The sequence below is a fragment of the Bos javanicus genome, chromosome 13, assembly GCF_032452875.1.
Source record: "Bos javanicus breed banteng chromosome 13, ARS-OSU_banteng_1.0, whole genome shotgun sequence".
Taxonomy (NCBI): Eukaryota; Metazoa; Chordata; class Mammalia; order Artiodactyla; family Bovidae; genus Bos; species Bos javanicus.
Window position 1 is genome coordinate 29,600,783 of NC_083880.1, and position 19,073 is coordinate 29,619,855.

A 19,073-nucleotide genomic window follows, 5' to 3' on the forward strand; every position below is an offset into this window, starting at 1 on the left:
CATTGAGTAGGTGATGCCATCCAACCATCTCATCCTCTGTCGTCCCCTTCTCCTCCCACCTTCAATCTTTCCCAGCATCAAGGTCTTTTCAAATGAGTCAGTTCTTCGCATCAGGGGGACAAAGTATTGGAGTTTCAGCTTCAACATCAGTCCTTCCAATGAATATTCAGGACTAATTTTCTTTAGGATGGACTGGTTGGATCTCCTTGCAGTCCAAGGGACTCTCAAGAATCTTCTCCAACACCACAGTTCAAAAGCATCAATTCTTCAGCACTCAGCTTTCTTCACAGTCCAACTCTCACATCCATACATGACCACTGGAAAAACCATAGCCTTGACTGGACAGACCTTTGTTGGCAAAGTAATGTCTCTGCTTTTTAATATGCTGTCTAGGTTGGTCATAACTTTTCCAAGGAATAAGCGTCTTTTAATTTCATGGCTACAGTCACCATCTGCAGTGATTTTGGAGCCCCCAAAATAAAGTCTGCCACTGTTTCCACTGTTTTGCCATCTATTTGCCATGAAGTGATGGTGCTGTGCCTAATTTGTAAATTAAATCTTCGTCATAGATGTATGTTTAGGGAAAACCATAGTATATATAGGGTTCAGTACTATCTGTGGTCTCAGGCATCCACTGGGAGTCTTGGAACATACTCCAGGCGAATAAGGGGATATATACAATTTGATATGTTGGTTTAAACACCTAAGTGGATATGTCAGCTAGGCACTGTGGATATTCAAGTCTGGAATTGAGAATAGAGGTCAGGACTGGAGACAGAAAGTTGGGACTCTTAACTAGAAAAGATATTTAAATCCATAGAAATTGAGGCAGTCACTTAGGAAAAGAGCGTAAGAGAAATGTCTCAAGGCCAAATCTTGAACCCCAGCATTTAGGCTGGATAGAGGAAAGGGAGCCAACATAGGAGTGAAGAGTGGCCAGTGAGGTGGGGGAAAACCAAGAGGGAAGTAGAGGGCAGTTGAGTGAGGCTGGATGCTGTTGAGTAGGGGTGCTCCGAAAACACAGAAGCAGAGAGTACACGAGGGTGGGGGAGGGGTAGCCCTGGGAAGTAGGTGAGGTGCTATCCAGGTCTTAAAGGATCTGTAGGAATCATCCTAGCATAGGTAGGGGGAGAGTTGGCATTTTCTAGGCAGAGAGAACAGGTTTGACCGAAGTCCTGCAGACAAGGAGCAGGAGATTGGATATTCCAGGAAGTTACAATCAGAACAGGAGGAAATGAGCAGTGAGGCTTGAGAAGTGGGCAGGAACCACCATATCACAAAGGGCCCTCCATGTAGCAGGGTTGGATAGGACCTTCTATTCCTTATTATCAAGGTAGTAAGATGGTCATATGCCGAGTGGAATGCCTCACCGGCTCCCGGCAGTCATAACCTTGTAGAATCCACCTGCAATGCAGGAGGAGTCTGCCGGCAGAGTCCACCTGCAATGCAGGAGACCCTAGTTCGATTCCTGGGTCGGGAAGATCCCCTGGCGAAAGAAATAGCAACCCACTCCAGTATTTTTGCCTGGGAAACCCTATGGACAGAGAAGCCTGGCTGGCTAGAGTCCATCGGGTCACAAGAGTTGGACACAACTTAGCGACTAAACCATTACAAGATGCTCATTATAGAAAATTCGTAAAAACAAGAAGTCAAAAAGGAAACCACTTCCCCGAGACTTTATATCTATTTTCCTATACATTTCCTTACCTAGTTGAAATTGTATATTTTACAGCTTTTTGTTGTTTTATGTTATAGGAAGTTTTGTTAAACACTTCTCCATGACACCAAAGGCTTCATAAACATCTTTAATGGCTTGACAGTATTTCATAATGTAATCAAAACAAATTAATTCCTTTAATGTTCTGTGTTTATTCTCAACATCGCAAACTTAGATAGGATGCTTTAAAATCTTTTCGTATTTTACATAAATTGCTTTTAAAAATCCTTGGTAGACGTCAAACGGCTTTCTACCGAACTTCTGTGATTTACTCTTGGAAGAGTTCTGCTTCAGATTGTTTACAACAGTCACCATGGATGCGGTGTGATGGATGGATGGAGACGGGGTGGGAGTGGAGACCTGTGTGGTCCAGGTATGAGTACCTGGGCGTCCTGCAGCCCGGCTACAAGGATAGGCGCCACCCCCAGGCGTGGGGCTTAGCCCGGGAGCTAGTCAGAAACAGAACTCCAGATCTCAGCCCAGCTCGCCGCCCACCCGCGCCCCCCCCACCCCACCGCCAATTCCAATCTGCATGTTAACAAGATGTCCAGATGACTCCTATGCCCTTTCAGGTGTGAGAAGCACTGATCTAGACCAGTGGTTTCAAATTGCACACTGAGAATCACCTGGGGAGCTTTAAAAATTCCAATGTCCCCGTTACACCCCATTCCTATTGAATCTCCAAGAGTGAAACAAAAAACAAAACCTCCAAGGGGTCCCCATGTATAGCCAATTTTGGGAACGTGTGATCTAGAGGCAGAGCCTAGAAGGAAACAAGGGTTTGTTGGGCTCAGGTGGCTGAGGAACAATTATGAGGGGAAAAAACGTACATTGCGCTTGGAATTCTCCACATTGCACACCCAGCGCCCAGGCAGAAGAAATAATTACTGTAGGAAAGCCTGACTGATGCCCGTTCCCTGAACTAGGCGGTCAGCCAACCAGGCCAGGGCAGGTAGCCGCTCACCTAAGCGAGCGCTCCCAGATTCCGACCGCTTGCCCCGCCCCTGTCCGCGCGGTCCCCGCGAAAGACGTGGGGCGCAGGCGCACTCGCCGCCGCGGCTGGGACGGCCGCCGCTGACGTCAGGACGCCTCGCGGGTTCTAGGCCCCCGCCCGGGCTCCCGAGTTCCGCGCGGGCTGTGCGGGGGCGGGGCGTTGGGCCAACTGAGCTATCCCGTCAGACCGCGCCAGTTTGAATGAAAGCTCCTCAAGATGGCGGCGGCCGGGGCCGAGGCGCCAGGAGGTGAGGGCTGGAGAGCGGCGCCCCGCACTGTCCCCTGTACGCCGGGCAAACTCCCGAGGCCCGGGAAGCGGGGTCGGAACGCGCGGGCCGGCCGCAACTCGACGCGGCGAGACACCGCCTTCCGCGCGGCTGACACTGCGGCCCCCAGACGCGCGCCGAGGGCTCCTCCCTGCCCCCGGCCCCTGACCCTCCTCGCGGCTCGGCCCGCCCGCTGCCCGCAATCTCTTCCCGCGCCTGGCCCTCGCGAGGCCCGGCCCCCGCCCTCCGCTGCCGTCCCACGGACCCGGCGGCCCAGCCCCCGCCGCTGGCCGGCCCAGAAACCCCACCCCTCCCGTCCGCTGTTTGGGGGCATGCGGGTGGCTACGGCGGATCCTTGCGCGCCTCGAGGTCCGTGGACACGAGGGGGGCGCGACTCCTTTGTGATGGTTTGAGCGGGACGTTTGCGGTCGGGCTGGTTTTGGAACTGGGAGCAGGAGGATCCCGGTGGTGTGGGTGTGACTTCAGTGTCGGAGGAGCAGAGAGAGGTCGGGGCTGAGAGGTGTGAAGGCTAAGAAAGGAAATGAGTGAGGATGTACCCCGATTCGGACGTACGGGGAGGACCCTTTGGAGGAAGTCCCACTAAGTGGGTATTGGAGGCGTTAGCCTCTGGCTCACGGGAATCGTCATCCCCGCCGGGAGGGAACTTGCGTGCTATTTCTGTGGTCGCCAAAGAATTCGGTGCTGAACGTGTGTTTGTGCGCGCGCTCCAAGACTGGAACTTTCAATGCCTTCTGAATCGGAAAGGTGTTTTCCAGCACTGCGCCTCTCCGCATGGATTATGGACTCATTATCGCCCAACTTTTCCTCCGCTAGGGGTTAGTGTGAACTTCTAGTGTCAAGTTTTTGTGGTGGTCATGAAATGTTTACTCTTCCCAGTGAATTCTCTTTCTACGTTATTAGAGACAGATTGGTTACCAGGGGGGTTGCGCTGTCGTGTGTTCCAAGTTTTCTTACTCTCAAAACTAGCATTTCCGTGGAGGGTTGCGTCTTGAATTCTTCTGTTACTTGCACTAAGTGAAATTGGTAGGAATAGCAGACAGATTACACCTTGGGTAGAAAGTCCAGGTAATCAGCATAACGAGGTTAACTCTACACAAAACATCTGAGGCTTTTTAAATGGAAGGGATGGATATAAGGGGTGGTTTGTATTTCCACTACTCCCCTACCCCCAAACCACCCCTCAAATTTTTGGGGGGAAAATACATTTCACTTTCTTGATCTAGAACTGAGTTCTTTTTTGGGAGGTGGGGCGGCTGGAAATCATATTTCAGGTTTTCTGATCATGAGACCCCTGGGTGAATTTGGGAGGGCGAGGAACGGGTATACTAGGAACAGCTCTTCTCTCTTCCTGGGAAATTACCTCCAAACCCAAAAGGTTATCACAGCTACCTTGGAGAGCTGCCAAGTAAAGCGTGCGTTTACTGATGAGTTTTGTTTGGTTTACTCCCAGTTTACTCCAGCCCTCACATTTTTTTCAGTGAAGCTGAAACCCGGAAAGATGGAAACCTCCCTCAAGTCATGTAACTAGGGGGCCTCGCGGGGGCTGGAACAGAGGACCCTTGATCCTCTCTGGTGCTTCTCGTGGCACTAGCCGGAAAGCCAAGTTTATTCTGTGTTTCTAAACGTCAGTTTGTGTTAACCTATTAAAAAAAATATATTTATTTACTTAATTTGGCTGTGCCAGGTCTTAGTTGGAGATACACCAATCTTCTGTCTTAGATGCAGCGTATGGGATCTAGTTCCCTGACCAGGAGTGAATCTGGGCCCCTGTATTGGGAGCTTGGAGTCTTAGCCGGTGGATCACCACTCTGTGTTAACCTGTTTTTAATGCAGTGTGGTGGCATACTCTTAATAGGAATTTGAGGGTAGACTCTTCCACAGCACTGTTACTGGCTTCTAAGAAGGTTGATGATGAGTGTATGTAATTTTCTTCAGGCTTGGTGTAAATTGAATACTCTGTATTGTCATCCTTGGCTTTGAAAACAATACAGGAAGTGAGTATTACAAAACTCAATATACTCTTCATTATTTAATTGTAGCCCTTGGGTTAATTTACCTTGCTAAACTACATTGCTGCATGGGCAAAATTGAAGTTAAAATTTCATACAACCTTCTCAAATAGGAAAAGTGGATCATATGATGTCACGAGTATATAACTATAGAATTAGATTTCAGTTCTTATTGCTGGACAAAGAGAAAGGGAAAATTACTTTTTAACAATGTAAGATTATTTTTGAATATATTTAAGATGTATCTCTAACTAATAATTTTGTGCTTGAGGTCTACATTTGACTAAAACAGCAGTTCTATATAGAATACAATGAAAAGTTAAAAATACTATCCCAGCCTATCTATGTGTAATCTTATGAAAGCTTATAGACATGAAACATTTTGTTCAGGTGGCTTAGTGGAAATTGATATAGTAGGGCAGAGACACATGAGAAAATCCAGGAAGAAATATTTACTAAAATAGTTCTTCGGTGGTTAAATTTTCTTAGACATGTAAATGGTTTCTTGAATTTTTAGTCTTATAAAATTGCCAGTTGAAGGGTGGGGATATAGAAGTCAAGATTTTTTGTTTTGTTTTATTTTAATTGAGTAGCTATTTCATTAGTAAAGAATTCTATTTTCTTATTGTAGCTTGGTGTGTGCCTTGCCTAGTTTCACTTGATACTCTTCAGGAATTATGTAGAAAAGAAAAGCTCACATGTAAATCGATTGGAATCACCAAAAGGAATCTAAACAATTATGAGGTGGAATACTTGTGTGACTACAAGGTAGTAAAGGTAAGGCAAATATCTAGACCCTTAAAAAAGACCTAATCAGACCTCCCTTTAGTATTTCATATTTCTGTAGCATAAAAATAACCTTAAAAGTAAGCAAAGCTCTTCTTAATGGTTACAATTCTTAGCCATGATAAATTTATATGTCCTGTCATCTGTTTTGCCAACTAACATTGAAAGGATTTTGAAGCATAAAATGTTCTTACATTCAAATATTTCAAGGTACTTATGTCATTGTACATCCAACTCTTGATTATCTCCATGTGGATTACCAGAGCAAATGTTTTAGCTCAGATTGGCTTCTCCTGTCATTCGTTTTGTTCCTGAATCATATTTCCCCACTATCACCTGAGATTAACCTAGAAATTCAAGCCAATTTTAATGTTACCAAATCTCAAGAAGCATCACCATTTGTATTTCCTACCGTCCTGTCAAACTCCAGATAGCAATCAGGTTTTGTTGTGCAGTAGGGCAGCCTGGAGTTCAGTCATTTCTAGCCTTTGTCTAGTACCTTGTTATTCCAGAAAAGTCATTTAACTTCCCTGGGCCTCCCTGTGTTTCTGTTTCTCTTGAAAATGACAGGGTTCTTCAAGAAGCTCTTACAATCTAAACTTTACCATATACTTTCGAGTAATTCATCTCTCCATTGCCTACCTATTCTGTAAGAACTCTGGTTGTTCATCTGTCAGTTCTGGATGAATGAATCAAATCCTGTTTCCTTGTTTTCCTTCTCTTTCATCTTCCATATGGATTCTGCCATTAAATCAAATTCTTCCTTTGAAACATCCATCTTCTTTTGGTCTCACTGGCTTCCTCACTCAGTGGAATGTTGTGATGAAGCATTTCACCTACCTAGCAACTAAACAACAACAAAATTTTACCTACACTGTCAGCGCTCTCTGTACTCAGGGTTGTAGTCTTCAACCCCCAAACAGCCCAGTCCTCTGCCATTTCAGTTTCTAAACTCTTGCCTGGCTAGTATAGCTGCAGGGGTCATACAATCACACTTCGTGGCTCCATTATATATTATTTCTGTTCTCACACTGCTCAGTTCCACTGGACAAGCCTTTTATCTTTCGCTTGCTTCTTCCATTCTTGTCATCAGTTTTCCCAATTATAACTTTTCTGGACTTCTTACTCTGTCCCTCACCCTCTCAGCTGCAGACTTCTACCTCTTTGGATCCTTCAAGTATGAACTCTCAACTTACTTCACATCAGTTATCTTTGTTCAGAGGTTGCACCTATTTTTCTTTTTTTTCCCCTGCCCATCCCTTTCAGAACTTTGCTTAATCTTTGATGTCTTTTTTTTAATCAAGTGCTATTTTTCCACTGGTTTATCTTAATTGATAAATCAGATTTTCCCTAATCTTTCTTTGATCTTGCATCCCCACTCAAGCATTTCCTATCTTTTCCTTCTTCTTCATTTCCCATCAACTTTTAAATACAGCTTTATTGATATATGATTCACATACCCTACAATTCACCAGTTGAAGCTGTACAATTCAAAGCTTTTTGCACACTCACAGAATTATTCTAAAATTAGTTGTAGCAGTGGTTGCACATTTTCATTAACCTAAAAAGAAACCCCATACTGCTTAGCCATCACCCCCCAAACCTCTCCAGATCTTTTTCCCATTAACCCTCAGCAACCACTAGTCTACTTTCTGTCTCAACAGATGTCCCTATTTGGACATTTCATGTACATGGAATCATATGTATGTGGTCCTTTATGATTGGCTTCTTGCACTTAGCATAGTATTTTCAAGGTTCTTTCATACTGTAGCATATATCAGTACCTTTTTTATTGCCAAATATGTCATTATATGGACATAGCACATTTGATTCATCTTTTCATTACTTCATGGACATTTGGGTTGTTTCTGTCTGGGGCTGTTATAGATAAAGTTATGAACATTCACGTGCAAGTCTTGCTGTGGGCATGTTTTTGTTTCTCTTGGATATATACCTAGGAGATGAGCTGTTGGGTCATATGGTACCTCTGTGGTTTAACCATCTGAGGAACTGCCAAACTGTTTTCCAAAGTGACCTCACCATTTTACATTCCCACCACCAGTGTATGAAGGTTTTGATTTCTCCACATCTTCAATCTCCACATCTCCACATCACCAATACCTGTTATCTGACTTTGATTATAGCTGTCCTAGTGGGTGTGGAGCATCTCGTTCTTTCGATTTGCATTTCTCTGATGGCTAATGATGCTGAACATCTGCTCCAGTGCTGATAGCCATTTGTGTATCTTCTTTAGAGAACTATCTATGCAGATCCTTTACCTATTTTTTAAAGGTTTTAAAATTTATTATTTCTTTTTGGCTGCACTGAGTCTTCGTTGCTGTGCAGGCTTTCTCTAGTTGTGGTGAGCAGGGGCTACTCTAGTTGAGGTGCGTAGGCTTCTCACTGTGGTGGCTTCTCTTGTCGTGGAGCCAGGCTGTAGGGCACAGGTTCAGGGTTAACGGTGCACGGGCTTAGTGGCCCCGTGCATGTAGGGTCTTCTCGGACCAGGGATGGAATCTGTGTTCCCTTCATCAGTAGGCTGATTCTTCAGCACCGTATCACCAAGGAGGTCCCTACCTATTTTTTTTGAATTGGGTTGTCTTTTTCTTACTGAGTTGTACTAGTTCTTTGTATATTCTAGATAGTCCCTTATCAGATACACAGATTGCAAAAAGTTTGTGCTGTAGCTTGCTTGTTGTTTCCCGTCTTACTTTTTAACCCACTCCATTTTGATTTATGCTCCTATCAGTGACCTCCTAATTGCCACATTTGAGGACCTCAGATCTGTTCTCCTTCTTTGCAACATCCTACCCTGTTGGCTACTCTTTCTTCCTTGAACCTCTTGTCCTGGAGAGACTGCCTGGGTTCAGATTCCGCCTCTTCCATGTACTAGTTGCATGACCTTCAATATATTACCTGGTTCTCTTTCCTTCAGTTTCTTCCCTGAGATAAATGGACAGTACCACCTCATAGGGTTTCTGTTAGCAGACTGACCGTGGGTGTCATGTGGGAGCAGCATGTACTGTCATGGTTTCTCACCTCAATCTCCACTCTTTCCACCACCAGTTTTTCTTAACGTTCTGTCTGAAGCTCCTTTGCTGCCTCTTGCCTGTCCTTCCTCTGAAATGTCGATACGTACTCATCAAGGCGCTCTCCTCGGCCCTCTTCTCACCTGGAATCTGCTCTGTGGACGGCCTCTTCTTGGTGGTCTCTACTTACATTGATTTGGCTGCTGTTGCTGCTAAGTCACTTCAGTCGTGTCCGACTCTGTGCAACCCCAGAGACGGCAGCCCACCAGGCTCCTGTCCTTGGGATTCTCCAGGCAAGAACACTGGAGGGGGTTGCCATTTCCTTCTTCAGTGCATGAAAGTGGAAAGTGAAAGTGAAGTCGCTCAGTCTTGTCTGACTCTTCTCGACCCCATGGACTGCAGCCTATCAGGCTCCTCCGTCCATGAGATTTTCCAGGCAAGAGTATTAGTGACCCTCAAATCTCTGTGAGGCATTGTGTTCTTTCTGAGCTTCATTTCAAACTGGGCACCCAGTTTCTAGGTAACCACACTGAACATATTCAAATCTATACCCATTTTCCCCATCAAACCTGCATCCTGATCTAGTGTCCCCTGTCTAGCTTCATCGAATTATAATCTTCACAGTGACCTATCCTTATAAATTCTTCTTTTCTCCCTACCCTCTAAATCTAATAGGTCATCTGATTATATGGTCTCTACCTCTTAGAGACCATATGTCTCTGTCTTTTGCTGTTAATTCCTGATCCACTTTAATAGAGAGTTAATTACCAAGGAATCTGTGCTTACATTGAAGGAGCTGCCAATCTTTTTTCTTATTCAGAATTCTTAGTCTTACAGTTCAGTTTGGGTAACTTTTGCTGTCCTTCAACCTTCTCCTTTTGGATTCTTACTTTGGAATAAGCACGCTTCCTGCACATATGTCCTCGACAGCCCACTTATATCCCTCACTTCTTCTGCCTAACACAGGTTATTGAGTCTGTAAGCCAGTATTACTTCAGTATATTTCTACCTTTTCTGTCTGTGTCTCTCTGACTTACAGTCAGGGCAGGTGAGAGATTTTATGACCCTGTCCTTTTCTTAAATATTCCCCTCCATTTAACTCATAAAAGAGATTGTTCAGCAGCATATTCTTCAGAGTCATTAGTTTCTGAAACACAGCTCTGATTGCACTAGGACCTTCCTTTAGCCCTTTCAGTGGCTCCCTGGTGTCTGCCAATCTAAGCTGAGTCCCTTTGGACTGATGTTTTCTGTCATCGGGCCTCCAAACCCCTTCCCAGCTTCATCTCCTGTAACATATCCTACTTCCCAACCGCACTGATACGCTAGAAAGTTCTTCCATGTAGCTAAGGCTTACTGAATGTGTAGTATGAGCTGAGCAGTCTTCTGAGCACTGAGAATTTAGCTTAACAACAGACAGAGCTTATATTCTAATTCCTGAACACATCATGCACCTTGGTGCCTTTTGACTTTTCTCATCCACTTCTCTCTCCGAAACATTGTTTTTCTTCTCTCCTTTGCAAAATCCTGCATGCCTGCAAAGTTCAGCTGAAAGGTTACACCAACCACAGAGGCTCCTTCCTTGCTCATCTCAGCAAAATTACTTTCTTTATGTTCAGGATAAGCACTGTTTTTGTCATTATTCTAAAACTTTTCCCATTTTGTGGCTTTGTTTCATACCTTCCCTGCTTAACTATCAACGATTTGAGGGCCAAGACTATGTCTTACTATAAACCGTAGTACACAGTGGGTATTTAGTTCATGGTTGATGAATTGGTTTTTTATGTCAGTGGTTTCTCCAGTCCTCACAATGACCTTTGGACCATGTCTTCATAGCTTCATGCTTAAATGACAGCACCAATTTACTGACTGATGTCTGCCGATTCATCTTTCTGTAGTCTCACTCAGTAAACATTTGAGATTCTTCTTTGTATCAGGTGCTACATTAGGCAATGGGAACATAAAAATTAATGAGAAATGGTCCCGAATCTTAAGGAACTCACAGCCCAGTGAACAAGATTGGTGAGTAAACCATCCAATGCTGTATAGACTAGTAAGCGCTAAGACAGACATCCTGACACGATTGATGGGAGGAAGGCCTAGGCTGACTCAGAGAAGGCTTCCTGGAACAGATAACATCCAGCTGGGACCTCGTAACACTGAATGGAGTCTTTCCTTAAGGCTTTAGTACAGAGAATGGAGGGGAAGGATCTGGGATTTGGAGATGGTGAGAGACAAGTGAAGGAACTCCAGCCATCCTACTGCAGAGAGCATCATCTGGTTCTAAAAAGTGACACTATATTCAGAGGGTTTTCTCTTCTCAGTGAGGGAGAGAGCGGATTAGCAGGAAGGGAAATGACACATGTACAGCTTACATGTTCTGAAAGGCTGTTGTAATGTAGGCGAGAAGTGATTGTGTTTGAACTAAAGTAGTAACAAGATGAAAAGAAGTAGATGATTTGCTTAATTATCAAGGATGTAAAATTTCAGTCTGTGGTTTAGCAGTCAAGGTGTTGGCTGGGGATCCAGCACTGGAAAGCTTGCAGTGGTGGTGGTGGTAGTCCTGTTCACCAAGACCCAGGAATACAGGAAGATGAGGCTTAGTATAAGGAGGAGTAGGATAGGGGGCCAGATTGAGGTTGGAGAAGAAGGTTGAGAACATTTAAATGTGAGCTGAACCAGTAGGTGGTTGGAAGTGAAGTGAAGTGAAGTCGGTCAGTCGTGTCCAACTCTGCGATCTCATGGACTGTAGCCTACCAGGCTCCTCCGACCACAGGATTTTCCAGGCAAGAGTACTGGAGTGGGTTGCCATTTCCTTCTCCAGGGGATCTTCCCAACTCAGGGATCAGACCCAGGTGTCCCACATTGCAGGCAGACTCTTGACCCTCTAAGCCAACTTGAAGAAGACAGGTGGTTGGAAATGTGGCTTTAAATCAAGAGTGAGAACTGACTGGTGCCATGGCCCTTGAAGTGATTGGTGGAAGAATGGGGACTGAAGCCCCGGGACTGGGTACACTTACCCCTTCATTAACCCACAGATATTTCTCCAGTCTTCTACCACCTATCATGTCACACCCTGGGCACTAGCAATCTCAGTGGTGAATGACACAGAAGTATGGTCCCTGATGTCATGGAGTTTGCCTTTTGGTGAATGTAGAAAAACCTTAACTATCACTGTACCAAGAACCGAATAATAGTTGAGATGAGGCTAGTGTAACAGAAGGCTGTAACTCATCCTGGAGAGAGTAGGCAGTTGTCCATGAGGAACTGATTTCAGACTTAGTACTAAAGGGTGTAGAGATAATGGGGAAAGGTCCTGAGTCGGAAGAGAGCCTGACTCCTGCAAAGACTTTGAAGTATGGATGGAACATAATAAGCCAGAAGGATTGAAATGCGGCTGGAAGGATGGGGCAGGGCCCAGAAAGTGCCACTTCTTGTAGACAGAGAGAGGAATTTTTGACTCTAAGTTCTGATCAGGGGAGTAACATGGGAGAGAGGGGTCAGGAAGGGGGCTGTTGCACAATGAGTGGATTGAAAGGATAAGAGGCCCATTACAGTAATCCACGCAAAAAAAATGGGAGATGAGCCAAGATCGAGGAACAGGAAGGGGTACTCACAGGGAAGAGCTGTCCAAGGACAGGCACAACCTGGCAAGAAAGGTAGGAGAATCAGAAGAGTAAACCACGGAAGCCTGAGGAGCAGTTCTTGTCAGCAAGACAGAGTCATGACCAGCGGGGTCAAAGCAGAAGTAGAACGTTACCCTCTGGACTGAGAAGTGGACAGGTCGCTGATGCCCTGAGAGCATTTCTGTGGTTTGGATAGAAGAAGCCAAAATAGAATGAATTAAAGAATAAGTTGGAAATGAGAAAGTAAGGTCAAGTAGCGTGGGCAACTCTTCAAGAACTCTCACTTTCAAATATGGATGTGTAGGGTCTAAGAGTATTGATAATTTAATTTAAAAAAATATCTGACTAGATAATGTGAATTTTAAAATTGAATGTTATAAAGCATTTTATACTGAAAAAAAAAAATCTTCCACTCCTTGACCTTAGTCTCTGATCTCTAAACTTTTAGTAATTTATCATATCTTTTAGAGGTCCCCTCTTTATTCAAGCATTTATATCTCAAAGGAGGTTTAATTTTGCTTTTAAAAAATTAAGGGAGAGTCAGATGCTAGTGAAAATCAGGAGAGAGCAAGAAACTGAAGAGACAGGAGAGGGAAGGCATTGATGGAGGAAGGGCATCTCTCCTGCCGTATCCTTGGTCCCCTTCGTCTCTAGTTCCACGTCCATGGAAGGATGGAAAGTCGAAAGTCAGGGCTGTGTGCTCCCAAAAATACTAGGGGGGAGGCGGGGGATAGGGACCTGGAAGAAAATGGAGAAGGTCTGGAGTAGCCAACTCAGGACGGGGAAGGAATACTAGCTGGGGGAACAACAGGACAGTTACCAAGATGGGCTCCTGGTGGGGTCCAGTGGAACTCAAAGGCTGTGAACTGGAGTCTCGGTGCTATGTGATTTTTTTTTTTTAATGCCACATGTTTGCCATTGTTGCCCCTTCATGCAGAAAAATTTGTGACAAAACTGGGTGCTCTTTATTGACAAACTCAGCTCATCAGTGAAGAAGTCCTTAGGAATCAAATATTAAAGAAATATTACCTAAAGGTTTGACTTCTTAAAGTTTCCAGGTCATTCTCTGTCTCTAGGACTAGCACTAGACTGAATGACACATATTAACAAAATATCCACATTTCACCATAGTCATATTCCTTAAAGACAACTGCAATTAGGGTGGTTTGTTAAGAAATGGAATAATAGAAATCATTAGACTAAAACCTAAATTGTAGAGGTCAGGAAAATAGAGCTCCAAGAAGGACTTTTCCAGGGTCATGTTATTCATTTGTGTCAGTTTTGGGCCTCTAACCCATTCCTCACAATACGTACACTCTCTCAATTAGTGGTGCAAAAATCCAGTGACTTTCCATTGACCAGAATAATTCTCAAACTGTGTTCCCATGTAACTGTGTGATTTTCATATTCAGATTCATGCTCTTCTACCAGTGGCACCCCACTCCAGTTCTCTTGCCTGGAAAATCCCATGGACGGAGGAGCCTGGTGGGCTGCAGTCCATGGGGTCGCTAAGAGTCGGGTACGACTGAGCAACTTCACTTTCACTTTTCACTTTCATGCATTGGAGAAGGAAATGGCAACCCACTCCAGTATTCTTGCCTGGACAATCCCAGGGACGGGGGAGCCTGGTGGGCTGCCGTCTATGGGGTCGCACAGAGTCGGACATGACTGAAGCGACTTAGCAGCAGCAGCTCTTCTACCATTAATATTGAATATTATGATCTCAAAACTTGCAGGGGAAAATTAGCTAATAAGAGGTAGATTTTAATTGTTTTTCTTTTTTGTGCTCCCACATATATGCATTTTAAAGAGTTTGTGCTTGCTACCTCTTACTGGCTACAGGCAACAGGTAACAGATACTAACAGACATTAAAAAAAAAACAAACCATGAATTGTTATCTTCAGGTTAAGTTGAACAGCTTGTATTTCTTTTAAGGATTCATATGGTTACTATTGTGATTTTTTAATACTGCATACATATTAGTAGTCACAGTTTTTGTTACACATTCAGAAACGTTTAGTAAGTGCCTAGGACATAGTGGGGAATTCTGCTTGGTGCTAGGGCTACCAGGAATAAGATTGCTACCCTCCTGCAAATGAGTTGGCCAATATTGATTTGGCCAAAATATTTGTTTGGGTTCTTCCATCAGATTGTACAGAAAACCCAAACGAACTTTTTGGCTAACCCAATAGTTTCTATTAGAAATGGGAACACAAGTTGGCAATAATCAGTCCACCTTGGGCAAGAGTGGCAAGGAAGACTCCACAGGAGAGATGACATTTGAGCTGAGTTTTAAAAATGGGTGAGTTTTTCTGCACAGAAAAGATGAGACTGAAATAGGTGTTCAGTAGACAAATGGAAGCAGACATTCTAACTAGAAATAACTGTGTGAGCAGAGCAACATAAAGGTAGGAAGACAGCAGTTCAGTGTGGCTAGAGGGTGGTATGTGAATGGGGCCATATTGGAACACTGAGTCAGGGGAGCATCAAAGACCCAGTCAAGAATAATCATTGTTATAATTGGAAGTTTGAGTTTAATTCTTTAGGCAGTGGGGAAGCCATTAAAAATTTTAAGCAAGAAAATAACAGAATGACTGGTACTGTGGTGGGGGGGTGCTTTTTGTTTTAATTAAAAATCTACCCTTTAGTAGAGAAGGATAGATGGATTGTTGTTAGTCTGGAGGCAGGGAAACCAGTAGGAGATCAGTGCCATAATCTGGGCAAGACTGAAGGCTTGAAGTAAATAGCATTATGTTAATAGAGATGGGTGAAAGGATCTAAGGAAGCTTGCTGATGGGGGATTGAAGGGGAGAAAGACATGAGATTGACCTCCTGATTTGCAGCTTGTGTGACCAGGTAGAGGAGGTTAAGGCTGCTTTGATGAGAATACAGAGGGGAACTGCTTAGGAACAGCAGTGGTGAGTTCCCTGTGGGTAGATTAAGAACCTACAGGACATGTAGTAGGTCACTGACTCCATGGGGTTGCAGCTCAAATTCTGGGAGTGTCAGCGTACAGTTAAGACCGTTGGAGTAATGAGGTTGCCCAGAGAGAACATTTAGAGGAAGAATTCTTAGACTAGAATCCAAATATCCTGAAATTACCCATTGTATCATACATGTAACTTTTGATAGGGGAAAGTCTGTAGCTCTCTGGAGATTCTCAAAAGAGACAAACACTTTAGTGTGAAAAGGGACCAAGGACAGAATCCTGAGTGACTACATTGTTTTAAGTGATGAGCAGAGATCTCAGCAAAGAAGGCAGAGAAGGAACAAAAATGAAGAGAGAACTATGATATCAAAGCCTAAGGAAGTCAGATGAGGACTGAATTGGCTTGACAGTTGGAAGATTGGTAAAATGTTCTAATAGACAAGATAAAATTAAATATTTATTTTGAATGACACTTCCTACAGAAACACCGTGGTTTCTGAGTTGTTAAAACCATTAGCCTACAATAAAGCTCTGATGCCTCAGTCAGGTATTCAAGGCTGTCCCAAATTTGCTCTTCCCTTGCTGTTGCAGTTTAATCTCTCGCTTCAGTGTTCTCAACCTCAAAGCTAGCTAAATCTGTCTCTTCACTGTTTTCTGGATACTTCATGCAAATCTTAGCTCCAAGCTTCGCTTGTGTTTCTCATCCTGCCTGCCCTGTGCCCTGCCCAACAAACGCTATCAGTCTTTCACAGCGTAGTTTGTTCTGCTTCCTGTGCCTTTTTCTCATTGACCTATATTGATTTCCTTCTTTATGTTTTAGTGGTATTTATTGTCTTACTTTTTTTGGCCTTTAAAGTTGTGCCACCTTGCATCGCTCTTTATTTTACATACTACTGCCTTCCTTTCCCAATGAGATTTTACACTTAAAGGCTAATACTATCTTACATCTCATCCCGCCCCCTAGTGACTGAACTTCCATATGCTCATTATAGACACTAAGATATTTGAATGAATTTAACCTAAGCCAAATATAGTGGGGGAAAATGTCTTGAAGATAAAATTTCATGTGATGCATTCCAAATTATACAGGAGTGATTAATGGATCATTTTTATGACTCCACTCCATTTTTATAGGTAATCAAGAGTTGACTGCATGTCTGAATAAGATATTGACATCCTGTGAGACTTAAGAAATTTTTGACTTTTATTTGAGAGTTTAGGGTATTGAAGTCATTGCATTTAAGTCAAACTGATTTCTGTATAAAATTATTTTATTTTTTAAAAAGGGAAATTTTTTATATAAAAAGTAAAATGAGACATATATATAAAAAGTAAAATTTTCATTCTTATAAAATGTAAGACAAATCTACAAAATAGAAATAAAATGTTACTTGTATTTACACTGCATTCATACTTTAGAAGCACCTTTACCATCCATAAGTTAAGTAGATACAATGTAATTAACATACAAAATAATCACTAAAAATGCAAATGACTCATCATTGAACAATGCATTATTTAGAAAGCGGACTTCAGTGGCTTAGTGTTTTTAGTGTTTCTTTCATTGTTTGCTGGCAACTTTTGGTGTATAACTCAGGGCTATGGTAGGAAAAAAAAAGAGGACCAGGGTTGCACTGTTTTATTTTGGAATCAGAAAAATGTAACTTTTATTTATAATTAAGGGGAATAGGTAATGTTACATGGTGCCAAACCATCCTCATTGTTATTGAGCATATATCTGCTAACAACATTGCAAATTGTAGTCACCTGACAGGAGGGAGAAACCCATGTTATGTTTTAGTGAGCCAGTTTGACTAACACTTCAATATGTCTAGGCTTTTTCTGCCCTGGAATCGTAATATATTTTTCATAGAAGTACAGTTTTGGGGCATATGTTCATGCCATAATTTAATCACTTTTTTTTTTGACTAAACATTTTTACCAATTTCACAAAGAAGTAGAGCTCTTTTCATTAACAAGCATTATTGTGTATTGAGTAGAATATAATAAAACATGGAGATAAGCTCCCTGACTAGCCAGGTGAGCTCCTGCAAGGCTGCCTTAATGCTCCTCACCCCATCATGCCTCTACATTTTCTGGACCTGCCAGGTCATATAAACTAGAACTAGTAAGACATCCTTATTTTATAATAAAACCTCTATTTAAAATTTCAGGCGAAATCAAATGTATCCCAGTTAATTTTTTTATCAATATCTATGAATTAAAATGCTAACTAAAAACCATAGAATGCAGTTTAATTACTTTATATTTCAGAAGACATTTTACCCTAGCACTCATAGGTATATGTTCGCTATTCTAGAGAACAAAGAAAATTGAGACTTTACTTGAATAATTTATTATGTACAGCATGTACACTAGACTTCTGCCTGCCAGTGCAGATGTAAGAGACCCAGGTTCGATCCCTGGGTTGGGAAGATCCCCTGGAGGAGGAAATGGCAACCCACTCCAGTATTCTTGCCTGGAGAATCCCATGGACAGAGGAGCCTGGCGGGCTACAGTCCATGGGGTCGCACAGAGTGGGACACAGTGGAAGCGACTTAGCACACACGCACGTACACTAGACTACGTTTCTAAAGAGAAACTTAATACAGCATTCGGAAGAAGACACGGCCTGACTCCTGGGGTGAGAAAGCAGGATTTCAGGTACCATGGTGACCAACAGCAGTCTGAAGGATAAATCAAAATATTTGATCTTTGGTGCTTTGAGGGCCTGTCACCTAATCCAGCCACAGGCAAGTGTCTCTGGAATTGTGCTGTTCAATAGAAATATGATACAAACTACAGGTGTATACACTCGGCCCTCTGTATCCCCAGGTTCTGCACCACAGGATGCAACTAACCTCAGAGAGAAAATATTTGAAAAAGAGAAAGTTGCAAAGCAAAACTTGGATTTGCCGTGCACTGGCAACTATTTATATAGCATTCACATTATATTAGATCTAGAGATGATTTCTTTGGAGAAGGAAATGGCAAGCCACTCCAGTGTTCTTGCCTGGAGAATCCCAGGGACGAGGGAGCCTGGTGGGCTGCCGTCTATGGGGTCGCACAGAGTCGGACACGACTGAAGCGACTTAGCAGCAGCAGAGATGATTTAAAGTATACAAGTAGGTTGTATGCAAATACTATGCCATTTTACATCTGGGACTTGAGCATAGTGGATTTTATTATCCGAGAGGGGTCCTGAAACCAATCCTCTGGTGAATACCAAAGGACAACTATAATTAAAAAAAACTTTTCTTGTAACTGTGTTAAACAAAATGGAAAGAACCAGGTGAAACTTCTTTTAATAATACATTTAACCCCAAATATTATTTCCATGTATAATCAATGTTTTTAAATTAAATAGTGTACATTATTTTTGTGCTGAGTCTTTGAAGTGCAGTGTTTATTACATAGAGCACATCTCAGTTTGGACCAGCCACATTCAGTAGTGACCTGCGGCCAGGAATGATGGAGACAGTTCACTCTAGAAAATCTAGGGAGGTGTGTCCTGGACATTAATGAAAAAGAACTACCCTCATATCCAGCGTAAAATATTAAATTATAGACCTTGTTCAGTCACCAAGTCGCGTCCAGCTCTTTGTGATCCCATGGACTGCAGCACTCCAGGCCTCCCTGTCCCTCACTATCGCCTGGAGTTTGCCCAAGTTCATGTCCATTGAACCGGTTATTACAGAC

General features: G+C 43.1%; 1 protein-coding gene across 4 annotated transcripts in view; it reads left to right on the plus strand.

Moving 5' to 3' along the window:
- The first annotated feature begins 2,787 nt into the window (after positions 1-2,787).
- SUV39H2 (SUV39H2 histone lysine methyltransferase) overlaps positions 2,788-19,073 on the plus strand; it is a 30,185-nt gene continuing 13,899 nt past the window's right edge. The window contains exons 1-2 of one of the 4 annotated variants that reach the window (XM_061436110.1): positions 2,788-2,958; positions 5,638-5,783. In XM_061436110.1, the coding sequence (XP_061292094.1) occupies positions 2,928-2,958; positions 5,638-5,783 (177 nt within the window). In that variant the 5' untranslated portion in view covers positions 2,788-2,927. Of the gene's footprint in view, positions 2,959-3,183; positions 3,346-3,366; positions 3,813-5,637; positions 5,784-19,073 lie in introns of those variants that run through there. The other 3 variants (XM_061436109.1, XM_061436108.1, XM_061436111.1) reach the window with 3 other exon arrangements.